Source organism: Gobio gobio, assembly GCF_949357685.1.
Source record: "Gobio gobio genome assembly, chromosome: 10".
Classification (NCBI taxonomy): Eukaryota; Metazoa; Chordata; class Actinopteri; order Cypriniformes; family Gobionidae; genus Gobio; species Gobio gobio.
In genome coordinates, this window is record NC_137116.1 from 28,634,195 (window position 1) to 28,653,880 (window position 19,686).

The window sequence follows — 19,686 nt, forward strand, 5'->3', positions numbered from 1 at the left end:
ATTTCTGAATATCTTTGGGGAACATTACCAAGCACTGTTTGACAGAATAGTTCACAGAAAATTGGAAATACTGTCATCATGTACTGACTCATGTCATTCCAAACCCATTTGCCTTTTTTCCATGGAATAGCGATGTCCAGGTTTTGAGCATATGATTATTTTTTGTTGGATTTTGTCAATTAATTAAATGATCCAGGTTCCTGTTTTTCTGAATGTAAGTTGTTCAAGTTGCGCACAGAAACCCCAAAAGTACAATAGATCATCTGAAATCTGCTATCTTTTTTCAATGGATCACAGAGGAATCTTTTCATGGGAACTTAACAATATACAGTACAGTATAATAAAAAGATAATGTAGAAGTTGTTTATACCACTTTTAAAGGGATAGTTCACCAAAAAAAGAAAAAAAGAAAAGTCTGTCATCGTTTAGCCTCCCTCAAGATGTTCTAAACCTGTATGAATTGTTGAACACACACACATACACGCACACACGCACATGCACACACGCACACACAAAATATATTTCAAATATATTTAAAAAATATATATAACCACAGTTGCTATGGAAGTCAACGGGGCCAATCAACTGTTTGGTTATCAGCATTCTTTAAAATATCTTCTTTTGTGTTCAGCAGAAGAAAGAAATGAATGCAGGTTTGGAACTACTTGAGAGTGTGTGTATGTGATGACAGAATTGTCGTTTTTGGGTGAACTATCCCTTTAAAGGTGCTCTAAAACACTTTTAAAATACTTTTAAAATACATAAAATACTTTTATGGTTATTTTCAAAGCTTCAGTTCTCAGTGACTAACTGTACAGAACAAAATAAAAAAATGTCAAAAATTCAAAATATCTCTTTTTGTGTTACACAAAAGAAAGAAAACGTCAAATGGATTTGAACTAGATGAGGGTAAGTGAAGGATGACAGATTTTTTAAATTTTTACTCACGGAATGAAAATGTTACTGAAGATAAAGGAAACTGTTTCAAATGTTAATTTCATCAATGCAGTTATTGTGGAGACTCAAAATTAATTTCTCATCATACATAAAGTGCACAGTTAGGAAATCAGGTTACATTGATCCAAATCTAAAGGTGAGTCTGAACAAGATTATAATTGTAAACCAATTATTCTTGGTCTGGTTCATCTGGTTTCCTCTCAAAAGTAGGCAATTTTTCTTTAATGTAGTCTTGTTATTCTCTCGATTTAATCAATGTCCAGAGGACAATAGGTTTCAAACCAGTTTTATAACAAAATAGCTGTTTTGAGTGTCACATGATCCTAATTTCTAATTCTAAATATCGCCAAGCAATACTTTCCTTATGTGTTTGCAAAACAAATTATGAGTTTACTTATAAAGATTCATCATACACCTCTTCATATGAATTGCCTATTTTCAGTCTAGAGCAAAAGCTCAGTTTATGTCAGCCATTTATGAATATCTGAACAATACTTATTTTCACACTCACGCTTTGAAATGGTATGAAGCTTAAGTGAACAAAAAAAGATTATTTTTTTTCTAATCTGAAAATGCCAATGCAGTTGCCTCCATAGGTGACAGAGATGATGAAAACAGACTATAGTACATTTTACACACAAAAAAAGAGAGAGCAAGAAGTCAGATCCAGATCAAGGAACTGATAAACAAGCACTTCTTCCCTTAATTATAATTTTTTTTAAAGTCAGGAACTTTCTATAGTCAGCCATGAGAATAAAAACAGCGTGCAAATGGGGAATAAGAGTTGCTGCTTTCATCTTGAACGTGAAATTGAAAAAAATTGCTGATACACACGCAAATCAAAGCAACTTAAAAGCAACTTACATGCAATCCTCCAGTCACCTGCAAAGAGAGCAAGTGTATTACAGATAGAGCAATGCAATAAATAAATAAATAAATAAATAACAAATGCAAGGAAATAAATTCAGTGATTTGCCTCAACAATGCCTTGGGAAAAAAAATCATCGCTATCTCCAAGACCTGTAGAGATATATATATATATAGCATAAGCAGGTGCTACCTACAGGATGCTACTTCACTCAACAGAAAAGATTACATCAGGCTGCAAGAGACTCGAATACAGCCAATACCAGCTGTGACTCACGACTGGACCTATTATGTCAGTTCAAGGGCAGAAAGGAGCATAAGTTGCTTAAAAGGGTTTTGAAATTGAAAATCTATTGTCTTTTATCAGAGGGGATGATGCTTGCCACTCTCACTGGTGATCGTGACAGCCACATGTTTCAAGTGCTGAATGTTACAATTGCATGATCAAAATAGTATCCTTGGTGACTTAAGAAAGTTGGATTTCCATGTCTACACCATTATATGGCCAAAATCAACTTTCTCCATTAAAAACAAAAAGTAGCTGTGAATTCAGATGACAAATTAAATTAAAATTGATTTTATTATTTTATAACATTTTTGTATCAATGTCTGTCACTTTTGATCTATTTAAAATTAGTTTTGCAAAATTAAACATAGCAAGTTCTACTTACCACAAACTTTTGTAACCACAGTAGTGTAAGTAATTGTGCAAGTATCGATCACAATATCAGAGGTTAGAAACATTTCATCTCTGGAGTTGCATTGATAACACTCACCAATATGTCACACTAAATGCAGATTTTGAGCAAAATCAAAACTCACAGACAAATATAATATATCAAATACAGTCAACCCGAAATATGAAGCTGGTGTGATTGAGGTTAACATTTGATCAGGTTAAAATAAGCTAACATGTAATGACAGCCATAATGATTATATGCAGCAACCACAGTAGAGCAATTTAATGCAATGGCAACAATATCAACAAAAAAGCACTATTTCTGAACACTGTATGACTCACAGGTGCCAAGCCTTACAGTTTCAGGCTTCCACTAATTATGTACAGTAGTTGGCGCAGTCTTTGCATTACAGTCTGAGTGTTAGCAAGGTGCAAACAGACAGGTGATGCTCAGGAATAAAGTTAAAATGCTGAGTTTAATAAACATCCAACAGGTAATACAGAAAAATGCTTATGCAAAACGAGACCGGACAAACACTGAGGCTGTGTCCGAACCCCCCCCCCCATTCCCCCCCCCCCCCCCCCCCGGGTTGAGTGCACTCATTGAATCCCACAATGCACCGCAATAACGAGTGTACAACTGATGTACGCTCAACAGCTAGAGAATACCCATAATGCACTGTGAGAGTCACGCGCTGAATGAATTCCCGCCTCTCGCCAGGAGATGGCTCCCGCAGCTGAATCAACCATCCATTCAATTTTTAAACCGCGCTGGTCAATATAGTTATAAGTTCCTTTTTAATTGTTTATATACATGCTAGTTTCCATGGGAGAGTTCAAGATAAATCTGTTAATTACTATTGGAGCTACCGTTTCAAATAATTTTTCTACATTTCAAATAATTATTAAACAGCGAGCAGAAACTATGAAAAAGCGGCAACCCTTCTGGCGCATTCAGTGTCCGCATTCACTCCCTCGTTTTCATTCACTCCTTTAAGTGGACTATATTAGTGGAGTAATGTAGGGAATAGTGATGATTCTATAGGGGGCGATTTCGACCACAGCATGAGTGACACAAGGTGACCTCACTGCGTTGAGATGAGAAGGAGGAGGCTTAGGAGGTGCACGAGGAGGTGGCATCAGAGGAGGACAGAGAGGAGAGGCAGAGCGGAGGGACGAGGGAACCCAGTGTAGCCACAAGGTCGAGGGCCTCTGGTGGAGCCAAAGATGGGAGGAGCCAAGGTACAGCCGACAGGTCGACGGGCCGAGGTGGACTGAAGGGATCAGAGGCCGGAGGCGGAGCCACAAGATCCTCTCACTTGGGCGGGGCTGGTGGTTGCATGTCCTGAGGCTCTACGTCACAGCAAGGCATCAACGGGGAAGGCAGAGGGCTGCAGGCATCCAGCAGAGGCGGGGCTGGAGGACTGGCTGAGCTTTACGGTGATGGTGACAAAGGTAAGCTTGATGAGATCAATGACGGTAATTCCAATTCCCAACAGGTTAACAGAACAGTCTCAGTGCTGTCTTGAAACAGTGATAATTCAGAACAGACAGATAATACCAGGTGGGAGGCAGTACCTCCATGTCCAAATCCATCAGTCAGACTCTCATGTCCAAATCCACCAGAATTCCCTCTGTTGCTGCTGTCGCTGGCTCACACCCCTGGTCAGATGCACTCTAGGGCACCGGCTCCAGGGCAATGGTCACTGCTGTCCCTTCCTCTTCGGGCTCTGGCTCACGCATCACGGCTGGCGGGCGTGCTCCGTCTGTGAGGGGCTCACGCAAAGTCTCCACAGTCGAGGGTGGTGGTGGGCTGGGCTCTGGGTCTGGCTGTGTCCTGGATTGGGGACAGACTCTGTCCAGACACCTGATGATGGCTTCCCTCCAGGCAAGTACTGAGGTGTTTGGGAGGTCTACAGAATGGTGGTAGTTGGCCCCTATCCAGAAAAGCGAGTCTTGTCATCGTAGGGGCAGGTAGGGGGACAAAAACGTCAAAGCCCTTTTGGGCAATCACCACAAACTTTGCAGTATAATCCATAGTATAGGTCCGGTCTTCTGTTAGCAAGGTGCAGACAGACAGAAAACGCAAAGATGTCGGTTTCAGATTTATCCCCTCTGGGACCCGGTTTCAAAAAATACCGGTTTCAGGCTCCTAAAACATCTGGACTAAATGTTGATACAATCTTTTTTTTTTTTACGTATACAGCTTAAAGCGTCTCCGTGTGGACGGGGCCTAAGAATCTGAATTAGTGTGACACTGAGTCTGCAGTGTTATTGAATTATATTATTTCATTTTTTTTTAAAAAGATAATGCTTTTTTTTCCTTCAGCTGAAGTTCAGCCAATATTAGTTTATAAGTGGAAACCTTTTGAATCGGAACAAGCAATACACAATGACAAACGATTATGCATGAGAAAATAAGTCAAATAATTTCAGGCAAATTGTTTTTGTATGTTCACTCACTCAGTGAGTGTGTGGGGGTCAGTTTTTACCTACATTTTGGACCATTAGTGAATGAAAATTCCCCACTATGATAGAAAAACAGATTTGGAGTTACTGAAGATTAGCCCTCTTCCATCTGGAATAAGATTGTTTACTCTGGGACAGGCTGATTGCTTATTTTGGAGTTAGGCGGTGGATGTTCCACAGGCCCAACTTAATACAGTATCTATGGGACGTTTTCCACACAGCCTAAAGCGATAATTATAACCAGATTTGGATGCATTTATTAGTTTTTTCAAATGTTGTGAAAATAAAAAAAAATATAACCAGAAAAATATAGTAAAAAAGTACAAAAAAATCCATCCAGCCATAATTGTACAGTAATTCATCATAAAATCGTACTTGGTAATGCAGTGATTAAGAGTGTCTGCTAAAGTAATATGCTTATGCAGTTTGTAAATAGGCCAAATGGATTCTAAAAATATACTTCAATTTAAACTAATCAGAAAATGATAAATAATTGTGAAGCAGATTAAGCAGAAACATAAACATGCAACTTAAATTCAAAATAACCTTTTTATAATTTGCTACATGAATATTATTTATGGTAATTCGAGCAGATCTTGATTAATCTCTGTCTAATTTTCAGAAGATATATATGACCCTCTCCCTCTTCACAAAAACATAATGAAAAAAGACATCATGATGGCATGGCTCGATTGAGACATTCGTACTCAGCAGCTCATGAAAAACATTTAATGGATCATTAATACTGAGAATTAGTGCATTTGTTTCTTTCAAGTTTCTTTAACGATTCTCTGTAGACTATTTAATACTGATTTAATTTAAAGCTGTAAATCAATAATTCAGCAGATGATAATGTTATGCTTGAGAAAATTAAAGCATGATTTTGCTGGTCATATGACCCCTTCAACATGCATATTGCATAACTGCACATAAATATTTTATTCATGAATCGTTTTTCCAATGATTACAGTAGAGGAACCACACACACCAACATGGACAATAAAAATGGGTCTCATCCCATCAGCACATTTAAGTAGGGTGGTTGCTGATCACACACACACACACACACACACACACACACACACACACACACACACACACACACACACACACACACACACACAAACACACACACACACACACACACGTCTGGTTCGCTATCTTTGTGGGGACTCTCCATAGAAATAATGTTTTTTATACTGTACAAACTGTATATTCTATCCCCTTACACTAACCCTCCCCCTAAACATACCCATCACACAAAACTTTCTGAATTTTTGCATTTTCCAAAAAAAAAAAAACCTCATTCTGTATGATTTATAAGCTTGTTTCCTTATGGGGACCTCAATTTAGGTCCCCCTATAGTGACACAAGTCCCCATGAGTCAGTGTGCATTCAGGTTGAAGTCCCCACCGGGATAGAAAAACATGAACACACACACACACAAAAGTCGTTGGACAAACCAAATATTAGTTTCACACATGCATCCACATACATGCACAACCCTCACAAACCAAGAGATTTGTCCTTTCACTATTGTGAAAAAATACAAGTATACCCCAGCTTACATCCATATACTGTACTAACTGATTTTCTTCAAAATACACCATCTATCGTCTCACCTAGTGCCTCTTATCTAGGGTGCATATGCAGGGCTGACAAATTGGCTTGACCTCTTGTCTGGATGGGTCTCATATGGTTTATAAATGTTCTCACCCACTGTGATTACAATCGGACGAGCTTGCAGTCATTAAGCTAATGGAGGCGCATTCTAATTGATGACATCCTCATTTGCATTGTGTGTTAATTACCCAAATCACTTAGCCGCATCTGCAAATTCTAATTAGTACCCGCGGATGCAGTGCGGCTGAATGTTTTCACCTGAAAAGGAAGATGTCTTTCTCTCTGCAGTGGAAAACAAAAAAAAAACATAGTTGAATTAAGTAAAGTAACCATGAAGTGAAAATTCATTGCAAGCACGCCAGCCGGAATTAATCACAACCATTTCAAAAGCCAAATGATTATGCCAAAGAAAATATGTGACCAAATATGGATATCCAAAGTGAAGCGAAGACTTATAACTGGGCAAAATATGATTAGTTGGAATTCAAATAACAGAATAGAAAACAATGTAAAAAGGCTTCAATGAATCTTTGAAGCTGCAAAACAAATAGCTATTTAACTGCTGATAGAACAGTGTGACGTCAATAGTGAAGCCATGTGGCATTCATTACAGAAACCTTCACTACTGTAACACAGACATGAAAGCCCCTGGAAAAGGTCTCATGTGGATAGTTGCTAACGCAGCAGTTTCAATGTGCACATCTTGCATATGAAGTCCTCTTACCTGAGAGTGAACATTTCCACAGGTGAGTACGGCGAAGCTGCAACATATGCTGACACGGTATCCCTTTGCCGAACAGGCGTGGATGGTACCAACACTGCAAAATTCCCATCCAAACGTTGCTCTGATAATTCCGGAGCAGATGGTGTCTGGAATAATCTTACACTCCTGATGCGCCTCATGGGTGTAGAGGTCGGCGACCCAAACAATCCCTCTTGATCCGAGTGAGCAGAGCTCTTGTCTCCTAACTCCTCGGAAAGACAACCCCCTGCTTCTACGGCCCGAAGGCTGTAGTACAGCTCTACAGGTGTTCCTTCAGACATATCAGGACTCCTCTGCCGTCCTGGGACAATGCTGGGAGGTGCAAACCACCCAGGAAGAGGCTCAAGCTCAGCGACACAAACGCCCATGTCCCCTCGTAACCTGCAGCTCCCACGGACCTCCTGGGTTTCGTGGAATGCGAACATCCGTACGCAGGGGAGTTTGTCCACTGCACTGTAGTCGTCCCAATCCCTCCCAGCGATATAGAACAAGACCTGAACCTTGGGCTTGTTCAGGTAAATCCTTTCATTGAGAACAAAGGTCTGCACCTTCCAGTTGAAGGTGAAGAGGGTTGAGGAAGCCACAAAGGAGCCAGGCATCTGGAGGAGATCCAAAGGAACAGGCTCTTCTACCGAAAGGGTTCCATATGTGGCATTGATGATGGGAGGTTTCCTGGCCTGGTGAATGAAGAACAGTTCCGTTCTGGAGAGGAAGCTAGAGTTGCGCATGAAGTCCTGGGTGGCCTCCTTAAGAAAGAACGAGGACTCTGTGTTGAGGAGCTGGTAGTTGACGGGCAGGTAAGTCGGGGAGGCGTAGCGCTGAAGGTTCTCCAGGATACGACAGTCTGTAACTGAGAGAAAAGGAAAGAGGTGTCAGAACCAGACAGAATAGTTACAGTTTTCAGAAGAAAGATGTCAAGTCAAGTCAACTTTATTTATATAGCGCTTTTAACAATGCAGATTGTTTCAAAGCAGCTTCACAGTGTTAAACAGGAAAATAATGCAACAGAATTTTATTCAGCCGCTTAGCCATTCCGGAGAAAACGGTGATGTCGTCAGTTCATTTCAATTATCATACAGTGACAACGTGGGTTTTAGATCAGTAATTTATGGTTAATTTAGTTTAATAATTAGATTTATTTGGATATTTAGTTAAAAAATGGAGTGTCCCCAACTGAGCAAGCCAAGCCAGAGGCGACAGTGGCAAGGAAACCAAAACCCCATCAGGAGAAAACCTTGGGAGAAACCAGGCTCAGTCAGGGTGCCAGTTCTCCTCTGGCCAATTTACAAAAAAAAATGTATGATTATTATTCTGACAACTGTACAGGTCAGAGGTCATAATAGATCGGAATATTCGAAAGATCGGAGGCAACACGCCGGAGACGGGTTTATTGAGGACGATGTGTCGATTAAACAATTATTAAATAGGAATAATTGAAATATCGGAGTTATCATGCCGGAGACGGGTTTATTGAGGATGCCGTAGGCTATTGATGAAACAATTATTAAAGTGCAATATTCGAAAGATCGGAGGCAACACGCCGGAGACGGGTTTTATTGAGGATGACATATCGATTTAACAATTATTAAATAGGAATATTCGAACAATCGGAGTCATCACACCGGAGACAGGTTTATTGAATGTACTGTTGTACTGAATATTACAACTGATACCAAGAAGTTGATCATTATTTTACATGTTCTGGATTAGTAACAAATTGCTAATATTAAAATGCAGTACTATGTCTAAACAAAACACACACAACAAAAAAAAATCTAGTTTTACTCAATTGATTTGACATATTTTTTTCAAGTGAATGTAGTTGCTCTCAGCGCAATTAACACAGCACACTAAACATACTCTTATGTTGACAGAACAATATTCACTGCATAATGAAGCACTGCAGTTTATTCTAGTAATGCATTTATTAAAAGTAAATGCTGTCCTCAAAACTACAGGTGCATTCTCTATTAATTTTTTTAACATATTCAAGTCAGACACACAAATACACTAATGAAAATACATGTTTATCATAAAGTTTTTTAATGAGGGGTTTTGTTATACGTTTTTCTGCCTCAACATCTCCACAGGCATCTTCCATTGTGGTTGGTGGTATTGTTTAACAGTGACAGGCTCTTATTCCATTGAAAACAAACTTTGTCATCCACCACAGTGTTCTTGTACTTCAATTCTGAAAAATGTTTGGACATGGACAAATATTGCCACTTTAAGGCTTTCTCAAAACTACAAATGTACACTATCTGCAGTATAGTACAAAATTCATAAACATAGACGTGGAATGCCATAGTAACACTTTGGATCTGTTTCCTAGCTTCTCTCAAGAAGAATCCATGAATTATTAAATGGTCGATTAGGGTGATTCCCATTACATTTGAAAGTCTGTACCTTTCTTCTGTCCCCTTCCATTTCTCCTCTTATTCTTTCAACTAAACTAATGTCTTCCATTTAACCCAAATTTTCACCCTCTCCTTTTCCCCATTCTACTCTTCCTATGCCCTGTCCTTTCTGTGTGTTGTGTTTGGAAAAATGGTACACAGATGTTTGTGATTTTTGTAAAATCAACAAAAAGAGCTGCAAATGCTTTTCCCCTGATAAATTAAAATGTTGGTTTGCTCTGTGTACTGTTGTGAACAGATTTGAGAATTTTGTACACAATGTTTTGATAATTTGTATAAAATTAATGAAAACTTACAATCTATTTAGGACAATTACAAAGTGTTCAGATTGACAGTGATCTGAGTTTAGAGAAGAGTGTTAAATCGACTGATAAAAAATGTAAAGGAATCACAACATGATGTACAGAATGAAAATGGATATTCATTTTTAGATAAAAATTTTTATTAAACAGTGTTATTAAATTAACAGTGTTTTAAAGATTTATTAGATGACAGCAAAGGTCATTTAAATGTAAAAATAGAGGAGATGAGCATGAGCAATTAAATATACAATACAGTTGTGCAATAAATAAATAAAAATATATCTTATTTGCATCCTTATCATGTTTACTGTAGAAACCATAGTAACTGGACCAGCTAATGAAGCACAAAAGCTAAAAAAGCAATTTATGATAAAACTCTTGTCAGATTTTATTGGTGATATGAAATAATTGAAATGTAATCTTGACAAACACATTACAGTCTTTCTGAATTCAAGCAGACAGGAGCTGTACTTGTCTGCATATAAAATAGTTGCCCAGTAAAGTGACTTGCCTTAAAGGGTTATTCCAAAATATGCTCAATCTACACAGAAGCATTGTGTTCTATTTTCATTTTCAAACCATTCCAAACCATCGAAATCTAATGTACAGTTTTATGTGTCTGAGAGTGGGAGACTATTGATGCAAAATAACACTGAAAGTAGCGTATGAATATGAAAACTTTAATGACCACCTCACTTCAGCTGACAGACATCTGAATATTGTTTCAGAGAAGTGAACTAAGTTCAGCCTTTTCACTTCTTTTCTCAGATATATTGCATCATAAAAGAAGTGCCAAAGTTATTTCCAGAGCAGGCACTGCTTGTATCCTATGTGATATCGCCCTCGCTGTTTCTGGTAGACAGCACTGGCTGTGGCAGGCTATCATAACCTCAATAGCAAAGCCTCCAGCAGAAACATCGATTTCACTTCACAGACAGAACGTAATATGGAGACTGATGAGACACTCTGATATGAAGAAGTGGACATAAACCAAAATAGATACACATAGGCACTCACATTTTTTTTTGTATCTGTGAGGATGAACGTATGACCCTTTACATATAGCAACCGTGTCACTGTTCTGGGAATTATTTTCAACCAAAACAATCTTTATGAACTAAACCTGAATCCAATCTAGGGCTGCAACGGCTATTTGCCTTGGAATGTGTCGATTCGTTGAGCTGTTTATGTTCCCCAATGACGGCGACTCATCAGAAAATCATCCGTTATTACAAAATATTGAGCCCAATCTAAAGTGTGGAAATGTTTTAAACAGAGACCGAATAAAATGGTGCTCTGAATGCTCTGTAAAACGGAAATGGCATACCATTTCACAGGAGCACAACTTCTATGAAGGGGGATCTGAAAACATCTCGGGGCTCTCCTGGATGAGATGAGAAAGCGATTCTCTTTGTGAGCTTTGGTTAGAGGTGGCTGAAATGCAACTTAGGGGTGTAACGATTCACTCGTTTTCGCGATGCATCGATTACAAATCCTGACGATGCATAGGCCTATGCATCGATCTTGAAACGTGTATTTTGAATAGTGAATCGTTTATTTTGGCCGATAATCGATTTAAAATGTTAAGAATCGAATGAATCGCGAATCAATAGCGATTCAGTGCTTTAATATTAGCATTAGATTATATCTACTAAATGAGTGAATTAATTGAGACGTTGTGCTGCGTCATCCGCGCCCTCACAGCTCGCCTTCACAGACACGCTTTACTGCCTTCACTGGATTGCTCTTGCGACTCGCGCTCCTTCCGTCGCTCACTGACACATGTTTGAGCAGCTCATGTTTGAGCTCTGCTAAAGATGGCCACTGCGACCACATGAGCAGATGACCGCTCTCTGTCGAGACAGGAATAGTCCCAAGTCAAACCGCAAGCCATTGTCAACTGCCAAGTAACCGCGGTCATATAAAATAAAATACTTACGTTTTATGGAAATACAGTAGGCCTACCTGAGCAGTTGAAGTAAAACCCAGCTTATTCAAGGATGAACATTTATTGCATGGACGGAGCAAACACATTTGTGTAAGTGTCTAAAATGCATACGCACAGTTCTGATGAATGATACATGACATTTTACTTAATGTCGTTTAACTGAATATACGAAGGAAACTGCTAAATGAACTACAACATTACCAACACTGAAATAAGAGCATACGGTTTATATATCAATCAGATGCGCATTAAAGTAACCTCAGATAATAGCAACAGTAGACACCGATGTGTTTTCTTTCAGAATCATCGTAAGGAAAATGATCCGTATAAAGAGAACAAAGAGGGTTTTTCTTTCCATTCTGTGAAGAAAAGTTAGTTTAGGATTAGTTGGAAAAGTGCATGATATAGGAGTCTCTCCATGCAGCATTGTGTGTTTAATGCCAGGAACACTTTAATAAGGTTGTGTAGCCATTAACATTATCCTACGCAATAGTTAGCATTAACTAACAATACTTTTAAAGCCTTTTTAAATTCTGGCTTATGTAAATTTCTACAAATGCCATTTTGTATAGAAAGTAAAGTGTAATAATAATAAAACAATAAAGTAATATGAACTAACATTAACAATGTACTAAAGTTTTTTGTTTTTTTTTGGTACAAAAGGATTTTATTTACAATAAGGATGTATTAGTTAACATTAGTTAATGCATTCGTTAACATGACCTAACCAACTAACCTGGTATTATATTTTATTTTGCAACACCTCTGTTCAACATTAGTTAACATGAACTAACCATGAACAACACCTCTGTTCAGCATTAGTTAATATTTGTTCATGTTAGTTAATCAAAATCCAGCTGTTCATGGTTTGTTCATGATAGTTCACAGTGCATTAACTTATGTTAACAAGATTTTAATAATGCATTAGTAAATATTGAAATTAACATTAACAAAGGTAAAATAAAAGTGCAGTTCATTATTAGTTCATGTTAACTAACGAATGTTAACTAATGAACCTTATTGTAAAGTGTTACCCTTTTTTTGCCCACTCTCTGACCTCTGAAGGCCGCTGTGTTATTCACACCCTGACTAAGACACAATAGGGGAAGCATTTTAATAATCCTATGAATGCATATTAAAAAAAAAGCATAATCGAATCGAATTAATCGAATCGCATCGAATTTGATTGTGAATCGTCTCGAATCGAATCGTTCTGAATTGTCAAAAATCGTTCCTGAATAGAATCGAAAACCTATGAATCGTGAATCGAATCGATTCGCTTCCTACTGTAGTGGACAGCACATTCCAGGGCCCAGTTTATGGCCGGGCCACTCTCTGTCCATAACAGTGGACAAAGGTTTGCTACATTTTGATTGGATCTTGGTAGACTGAGACAAACAAACTGTCCAACGCCATCAGATAAGATGCTATGACAACATCCAGACACCTCTTAGAGGCCAAAAAGACCAGCTCTTGTACCAAGCCCAGGAAGGACAAGACATCTCATTGGCCCAAATGCAGTACCTGCCCTTCACCCACATCTCTAGTGTCCTGGTCTATGACTGCCATAAAAATCCCACAGGACCTTAGCAGTACTGGGTGAAACAAAGACCACAATGATTCATCTAAATCCATTCATAACTATGTTTGGAAACCTTAAGACTGATGTAAACTACACACATCCATTTCATACTTATTCAGAGAAATAAGTATTCTCAGTGACATCTATTTGTAATGCAATATCGTACACAGAATCAGCTGTTAATGAACAAATTAATGAACAGTTCAATCTTTTCCCATCATATTTGGTTTCTATTTGTTTAGAATATTGCCAAGGGTATTCTGATGGTGGTTTGGAAAGTAAGAAATGCATTGGTAAACTTTAAAGACACTTTAAAGACTTCTAACTGTGTACAGTATGCAAATGAGTTCCACAGGAGAAAGGAGGGTGAGTCTCACTGTGGACCCCCTCTGATGCCAGCAGCCAATCGCAACACTGGAATGGAGAAGCGCCAAATTGCAATCTCCTCCTTTTCGGAAAAGAATAAAGGTACCCTTTCAACAGACACACCTTGTTCTGAGTCTGTCCAGCAAGGATGAGACTGTAACAGTTCACCAAGTTCTGAATTTCTCCTTGAGAGAGATTGTGACAGAGCAACAAGTTCTGAGTCTCCCCAGCAAGGATGAGACTGTAACAGTTCACCAAGTTCTGAGCCTCTGGTTAATCCAGAGAGACAACAAAAGATCCAAGGATCTGAGTCTCCAGCTTGTGAGGCAGCAACAGATACGACCACGTTCTGAGCCTCCAGCCTGTGAGGAAAGAGACATTAACAACCACTACGTTCAGAGTTTTAGTCCAGTGAGACTACAGCACGTCCCGAGTCTCCATGCCAGAGAGACCAAAGCGGATTGACCAAGTCCTGAGTGTCTGACCCACAGAGTCAGAAGACACACAGAGACATTTGCAACAAGGTTAAGCTCAGGAGAGCAAACCTTCACTTCGAGGTTCCTTCGTCTGCGTGTTCCAGATTAAGGACCTTCTGCACCTACTTCAGGGCCTCATCTGCGTGTTCCAGATTTTAGGACCCTTTGGTGCTCCAGGAGATCAGCATCCCACAGATCTTCGTGTTCAAGACTGTTGAAACGGATTCCAGCTCCTTTCCCACTGCATTTGTCACCCAGCACAACCAGTGGAAGAAGTCACCTCCATCGGACTGCTTACTTAAACACGTGGAACGTAAATATCACTTAACCAAACCTCTTTCCAGAAACCTTGGCATTGTTGTATATTATCAGTATATGATTTTCTAATTTACATTAGAGGTAATTTAACTGATGCTAGTTAATAACAAATAATCTTCGGTTATTTGTTTGATGCATAATAAGGTTCTTCACCTTAGTTTCAGAGAAACAACAGTTTATCTTTCCATAAGATAACGCAACTCTTCCATAGCCACACTCAACTTAATCACATGTATTTTATGTATCTTATGCACTTTATTCCTTTATCATTCATTGTATTCATTTAGTAGTTGTGTTAGTTATTCTTGTTTATCTTTTGTTAATAAAATCTATTTTATTACAGTTGTGTCTTACTTGTGCTGATAATACAGAAAAGGCTCTACAAGTTAGAAATCTCACCAATCTTTCATATTAATCAGCTGACCAACTCTCCCCACTTTACATTCAATCTAAAATGATTGAACAGCCTCCTGTTTGGAGCGTTCTCATAGAGCCAAGGTAAAAGACCTTGACTAGTGTCCAAACAAGAGAGGGCGAAGGTGGTCATCTGATGTACTCATAACCACACCTTAAGTGACGTGTGATCCAGAAATCACAACGTCATCGATGATGTGAATACCAATCACTACCTTACTTAACCCTCTACTGCATAGCGTTGCTCTCAGGCAACGGAAAGTGTTTTTAAGTTTAATTTCCAGTACATGTTTCTTTAAATAATTGCAACCCATCAAAATGGTAAAATGATTGCTATAGAATGGTCCAATAAGGTGTGGGAGTCACTATCAAGCATCATTTGAAGGCGGGGCTTCCTTTTCTGACATATGGTCACATGAGCACATGGTGTGAGAAGAAGGTAAGATTATTTGCTTCAGTAATCTTATTTACAATGACATGAACTGTAAATAAAAAATATATGTATGTGCATGAAGGTGTAGAGAAGTTGTTTGTCAAGTTTTATTAACTTTTTTTTAATTTAGCATGTTTAGAAATTCAGTTTTTCTTCTTGTTGCCTCAGGGCAACGTTATGCGATAAGGGGTACTTTTTATGGAGGTCTTTGCTGACAATGTGTTTGGATGTTATCACACATCATTACATGTTATTTGTGCACAATATGGTAAAATAATAATAATAACTTCATAGCCACGCCCTAGCAACCAGTTACAGCACCCTAGCAACCATATATCAACATTAACGAGCCATATCTCAGTACCAGAGCATTGTAGAAATACAGAGTTGGGCTCTTTTGACTCAGACTGGCCAATAGTCTTTCAATATCACCCCATTAACTGTATAGCCACACCATAGCAACCATTTAGAGCACCCTAGCAACCGTATTGCAACATAAAGAAGCCATATCTCAGCCCCAGAACATCGTACAGTCATGAGGGTGGGCTCTTTTGACTCAGACTGGCCAATAGTCTTTAAATATCACCCCAAGAACTGTATAGACACATCGTAGCAACCATGTACAGTACCCTAGCAACAGTACAAACACATTAATAAGCCATATCTCAGCCCCAGAACATCCTACAGACATGTTGCTTGGCTTTTTTGCATCCCAGTAGCATCCGAGAGGATTTTTTTTGCCACGGCAAGCACCACTCACATTTTCTTCAGGAAATGTACATTCTAGAGTGAGAAAGTGAACTGTTCAAACAGGTTCTACAGTGTTTGAAAAAAGAAAACTACCTCTGTTTGATGGATTGACAAATAAGTTTTAGTCAGATTAAATACTTTTTACTTGCTAAGACATATTTGAAGTGTTTTTAAAAGGAAAATTACCACTGTTTGATGTGTGTAAATGGACCAAATGCTACAATTAAATATTTGAAACCCATTATTAATTGAAAAGAGTGCCAGTTCCCTCTTGATTTTCCTAATAAACATTGAGACAATATTACATTTTTCTCTGTGATTTACTACCTATACTGCATAGCGTTGCCCTGAGGCAACAAAATAAAATCTGCTAAGGGGGTGGGTTTTTAAAAAAAAAAAAATTTTGTTTGTTAATCTGTTATCTTAAATCTTCAAGAAAATAAGATTAAATTTTTTTTTTAATGCAAAAACATAATTCATGCATTAGAGGGTTAACGTCCTTGGGTGGACAAAGGTAAAATCACTACATAATTGGCGTCCCTTGTTTGGGCCCAAAAGTGAAATTATTACACTACCCAAAGATTCACAGCTCTAAACTTTACACACAACTGCCATTAACCATGGAGAAGTTCTTGAGACACCAGCAGTTTCAAGAACCTGTTATTTATTTATAGTTGTCCTTTTAATACAATTTTTTTTTTGACAGACACTTTCCTTAAGCCTTTGGCCTAGTCCACACATACACAGGTATTTTTATAAACAGAGTTCGCATCCACATCCACATGCAAAACCCGCTATGAAGCAGTGTCAAGAGCATGCCAAACCAACAGGTGGCAATATAACCCTAACTGTAAAGCCATGTTGGCCAATCAGAAGCCTGGAAAAAATGTTATTGCTGGTTCCGACGCAACAAGCCAAAATCTCCGGTTTCACTGTCCACATGACAACACTCCAACCGGAGTTTCTAAAAAAAATGTTCACCCTAGCAGGTTTCAAAAAAGTTCGATTTCAGTGTCTGGATACTGCGTTAGCGTGTGGACGAACGGCCAAACTGCAAAGCAAAAACTTTCAGGGCTTTTGAAAATACCCCTGTTTGTGTGGACAGAGCCTTCATCTGGCGGAGTTATCTGTAAATTACTCACAAATCTTATGATAGTTTGATAATCTCCATTCAGTTTTTGCATAATATTAGTTGTTTTCATGCCTTTTGCTAGACATTGCACCATTTCATGCTTTTCATCTTCAAAACGATCTTTCTCCCCATTTTGCACGAGAACTGTGACTTGCTTAATAATGTGAAACATCCTCTTCAAGTAGACCTGGCAAACAATTTAACAAACCCGTCTGAGATTGATACCACTTATCTAAAAAGATATGAGAAATAAAGCAAACAAACACTTTCTTTGAAAAGCTAAAATTTGAATGTTTGTTGTACTGAAATCCTACTGATATGTCACTTGCATAATAATTTGGAGCACAATGTGTATATATGAGCAATTTCACACGAGTAGCAGTGCAATATGGCTGTATATCAGGTAATCACAGCATGCTGATTTAGAGCCTTATTACACGGCTACGAGTGTGTTATTGTGGTTATACAACAGTTTGACAGCACAAGAGTGTAAATAAATAAGGTCTTTACAAACCTTCTTTTGTGCAGAACTACTTATTCCGCCACAGATTCAAATCTCAAATTGACAGTTTAACAGTTGTGACCAAGCCTCCGTTACTAATTCTAAAACGTCACTTTAGAACTTGTAACGATGGAACGTTGAGTCGCTTCATTGAAGCTTATTGTATTGTATTGTGTAGAGTAGAGTTTTAAGGTATTATGTGAGAGAGATTGAATAAACGAGTGTATCTGATATAGCATTTATTCTTCAGGTCGATGTCCATAATATTATATCCATTATAAAAAAATCAGTATGAATGTCCGTTGAGGAAAGCAATAGTTTTCCTTTACCATTAAAAGTCAAGGGCTGAATCCGAAATCGCCCCCTACCCTCATTCACTATTCACTACATTTCTCCACTAATATAGTCCACTTGAATGAGTGAATAAAAACGAGTGAGTGAATACGGACACTGAGTGCACAGGAAGACAGTTTTACATTTACATTTATGCATTTAGCAGACGCTTTTATCCAAAGCGACTTACAACTGAGGAGTACAGGAAGCGATCTGTCATGAAGAGGCAGCGAAACACAGAAAGTGCCTGAAGTACTACGTTTTTGACATTACACAGAGCATCATACGCTAGGGCAGGGAAGAAGTAGAGGAAAATAGAAGGAAAATAAGGAAAAGGATTTTTTTTTTAAAGATGAGTTTAAGTGCTCAAGGAAGAGGTGAGTTTTCAGCTGTCTTTTGAATGTTGTCAGAGATTCTGCAATTTGGATGGAGGGGGGAAGATCGTTCCACCAGCAGAGGACGGTGAATTTAAATGTTCTTGAGAGGGATTTTCTAAGGGCGCTTTCACACTAGCAGTTTTGGTGCGCACCCGGGTTCGATTGACGTCAGAGTTCGGTACGTTTGGATGATGTGAACACTGCCTTCCGAACTCGGGTGCGCACCCGCGAACCGTACTAGAGTCCGCTTAAAAAGGGTGGTCTGGGGTACGGTTCATGTGAACTCCGGTACGGTTCGCTGCTGATGTGAACGCAATCGTACTAAATCGCGGAAGTGAACCGCTATCAATGACGGATGATTTGATAAAAATGTGTGTTTGTGTGTGTGTTTCACTCATTTTCCAGACGAGCGTGACTGACATACTGCAAGCAGAGAGCTGTAAACCTAATTTCTGCTCGTCTTCAGCATTCTTTAGAGCATTGCAGTACATTTGCGGCATATAGACGCAAGTGCCATTACGTACTGAAGCTTTAGAAACAAAACCAATGGTTAAAAACAAAAATATAAAAGTGAGGTGAGCAACGCTATGCATTTTGCCGCCTTCACGCTCGCTGTCATTGCTAAGCAACCGGGTAAACAGCTGCTGCTTTGATGACACAAACGCACCCCGGTTCGGATTCAAATAATATAATATGAACACAGTCCAGCGGGGGCAGGGGGAGGGGGGAGCAATCGAACTCGGGTTCGGTCCAGGCAATCGAACCAAGTGTGAAAGCACCCTAACTCTCTGTGATGGTACCACAAGCCGTTGCTCCTTTGCTGAGCAAAGGCTTCTGGTGGGGGTGTAGACTTGTATTTGAAATGTAGAAAACTGGCAGCTCCAGTAGTAATGACAATATTTATCTTGAACTCTGCCTTGGAACTAGCATGTATAACCTGTAATTAAACAATTTAATAATCAATAAAAAATGAATTTA

At 38.8% G+C, this 19,686-nt stretch overlaps 1 protein-coding gene across 1 annotated transcript in view; it reads right to left on the reverse strand.

Annotated features, from left to right (window-relative positions):
• LOC307132468 (transmembrane protein 132C) overlaps positions 1-19,686 on the reverse strand; it is a 414,322-nt gene that overhangs the window by 299,519 nt on the left and 95,117 nt on the right. Inside the window, exon 2 of the mRNA XM_079826812.1 lies at positions 7,320-8,208. Coding sequence (XP_079682938.1) covers positions 7,320-8,208 — 889 coding nt within the window. The remainder of the gene's footprint in view (positions 1-7,319; positions 8,209-19,686) is intronic.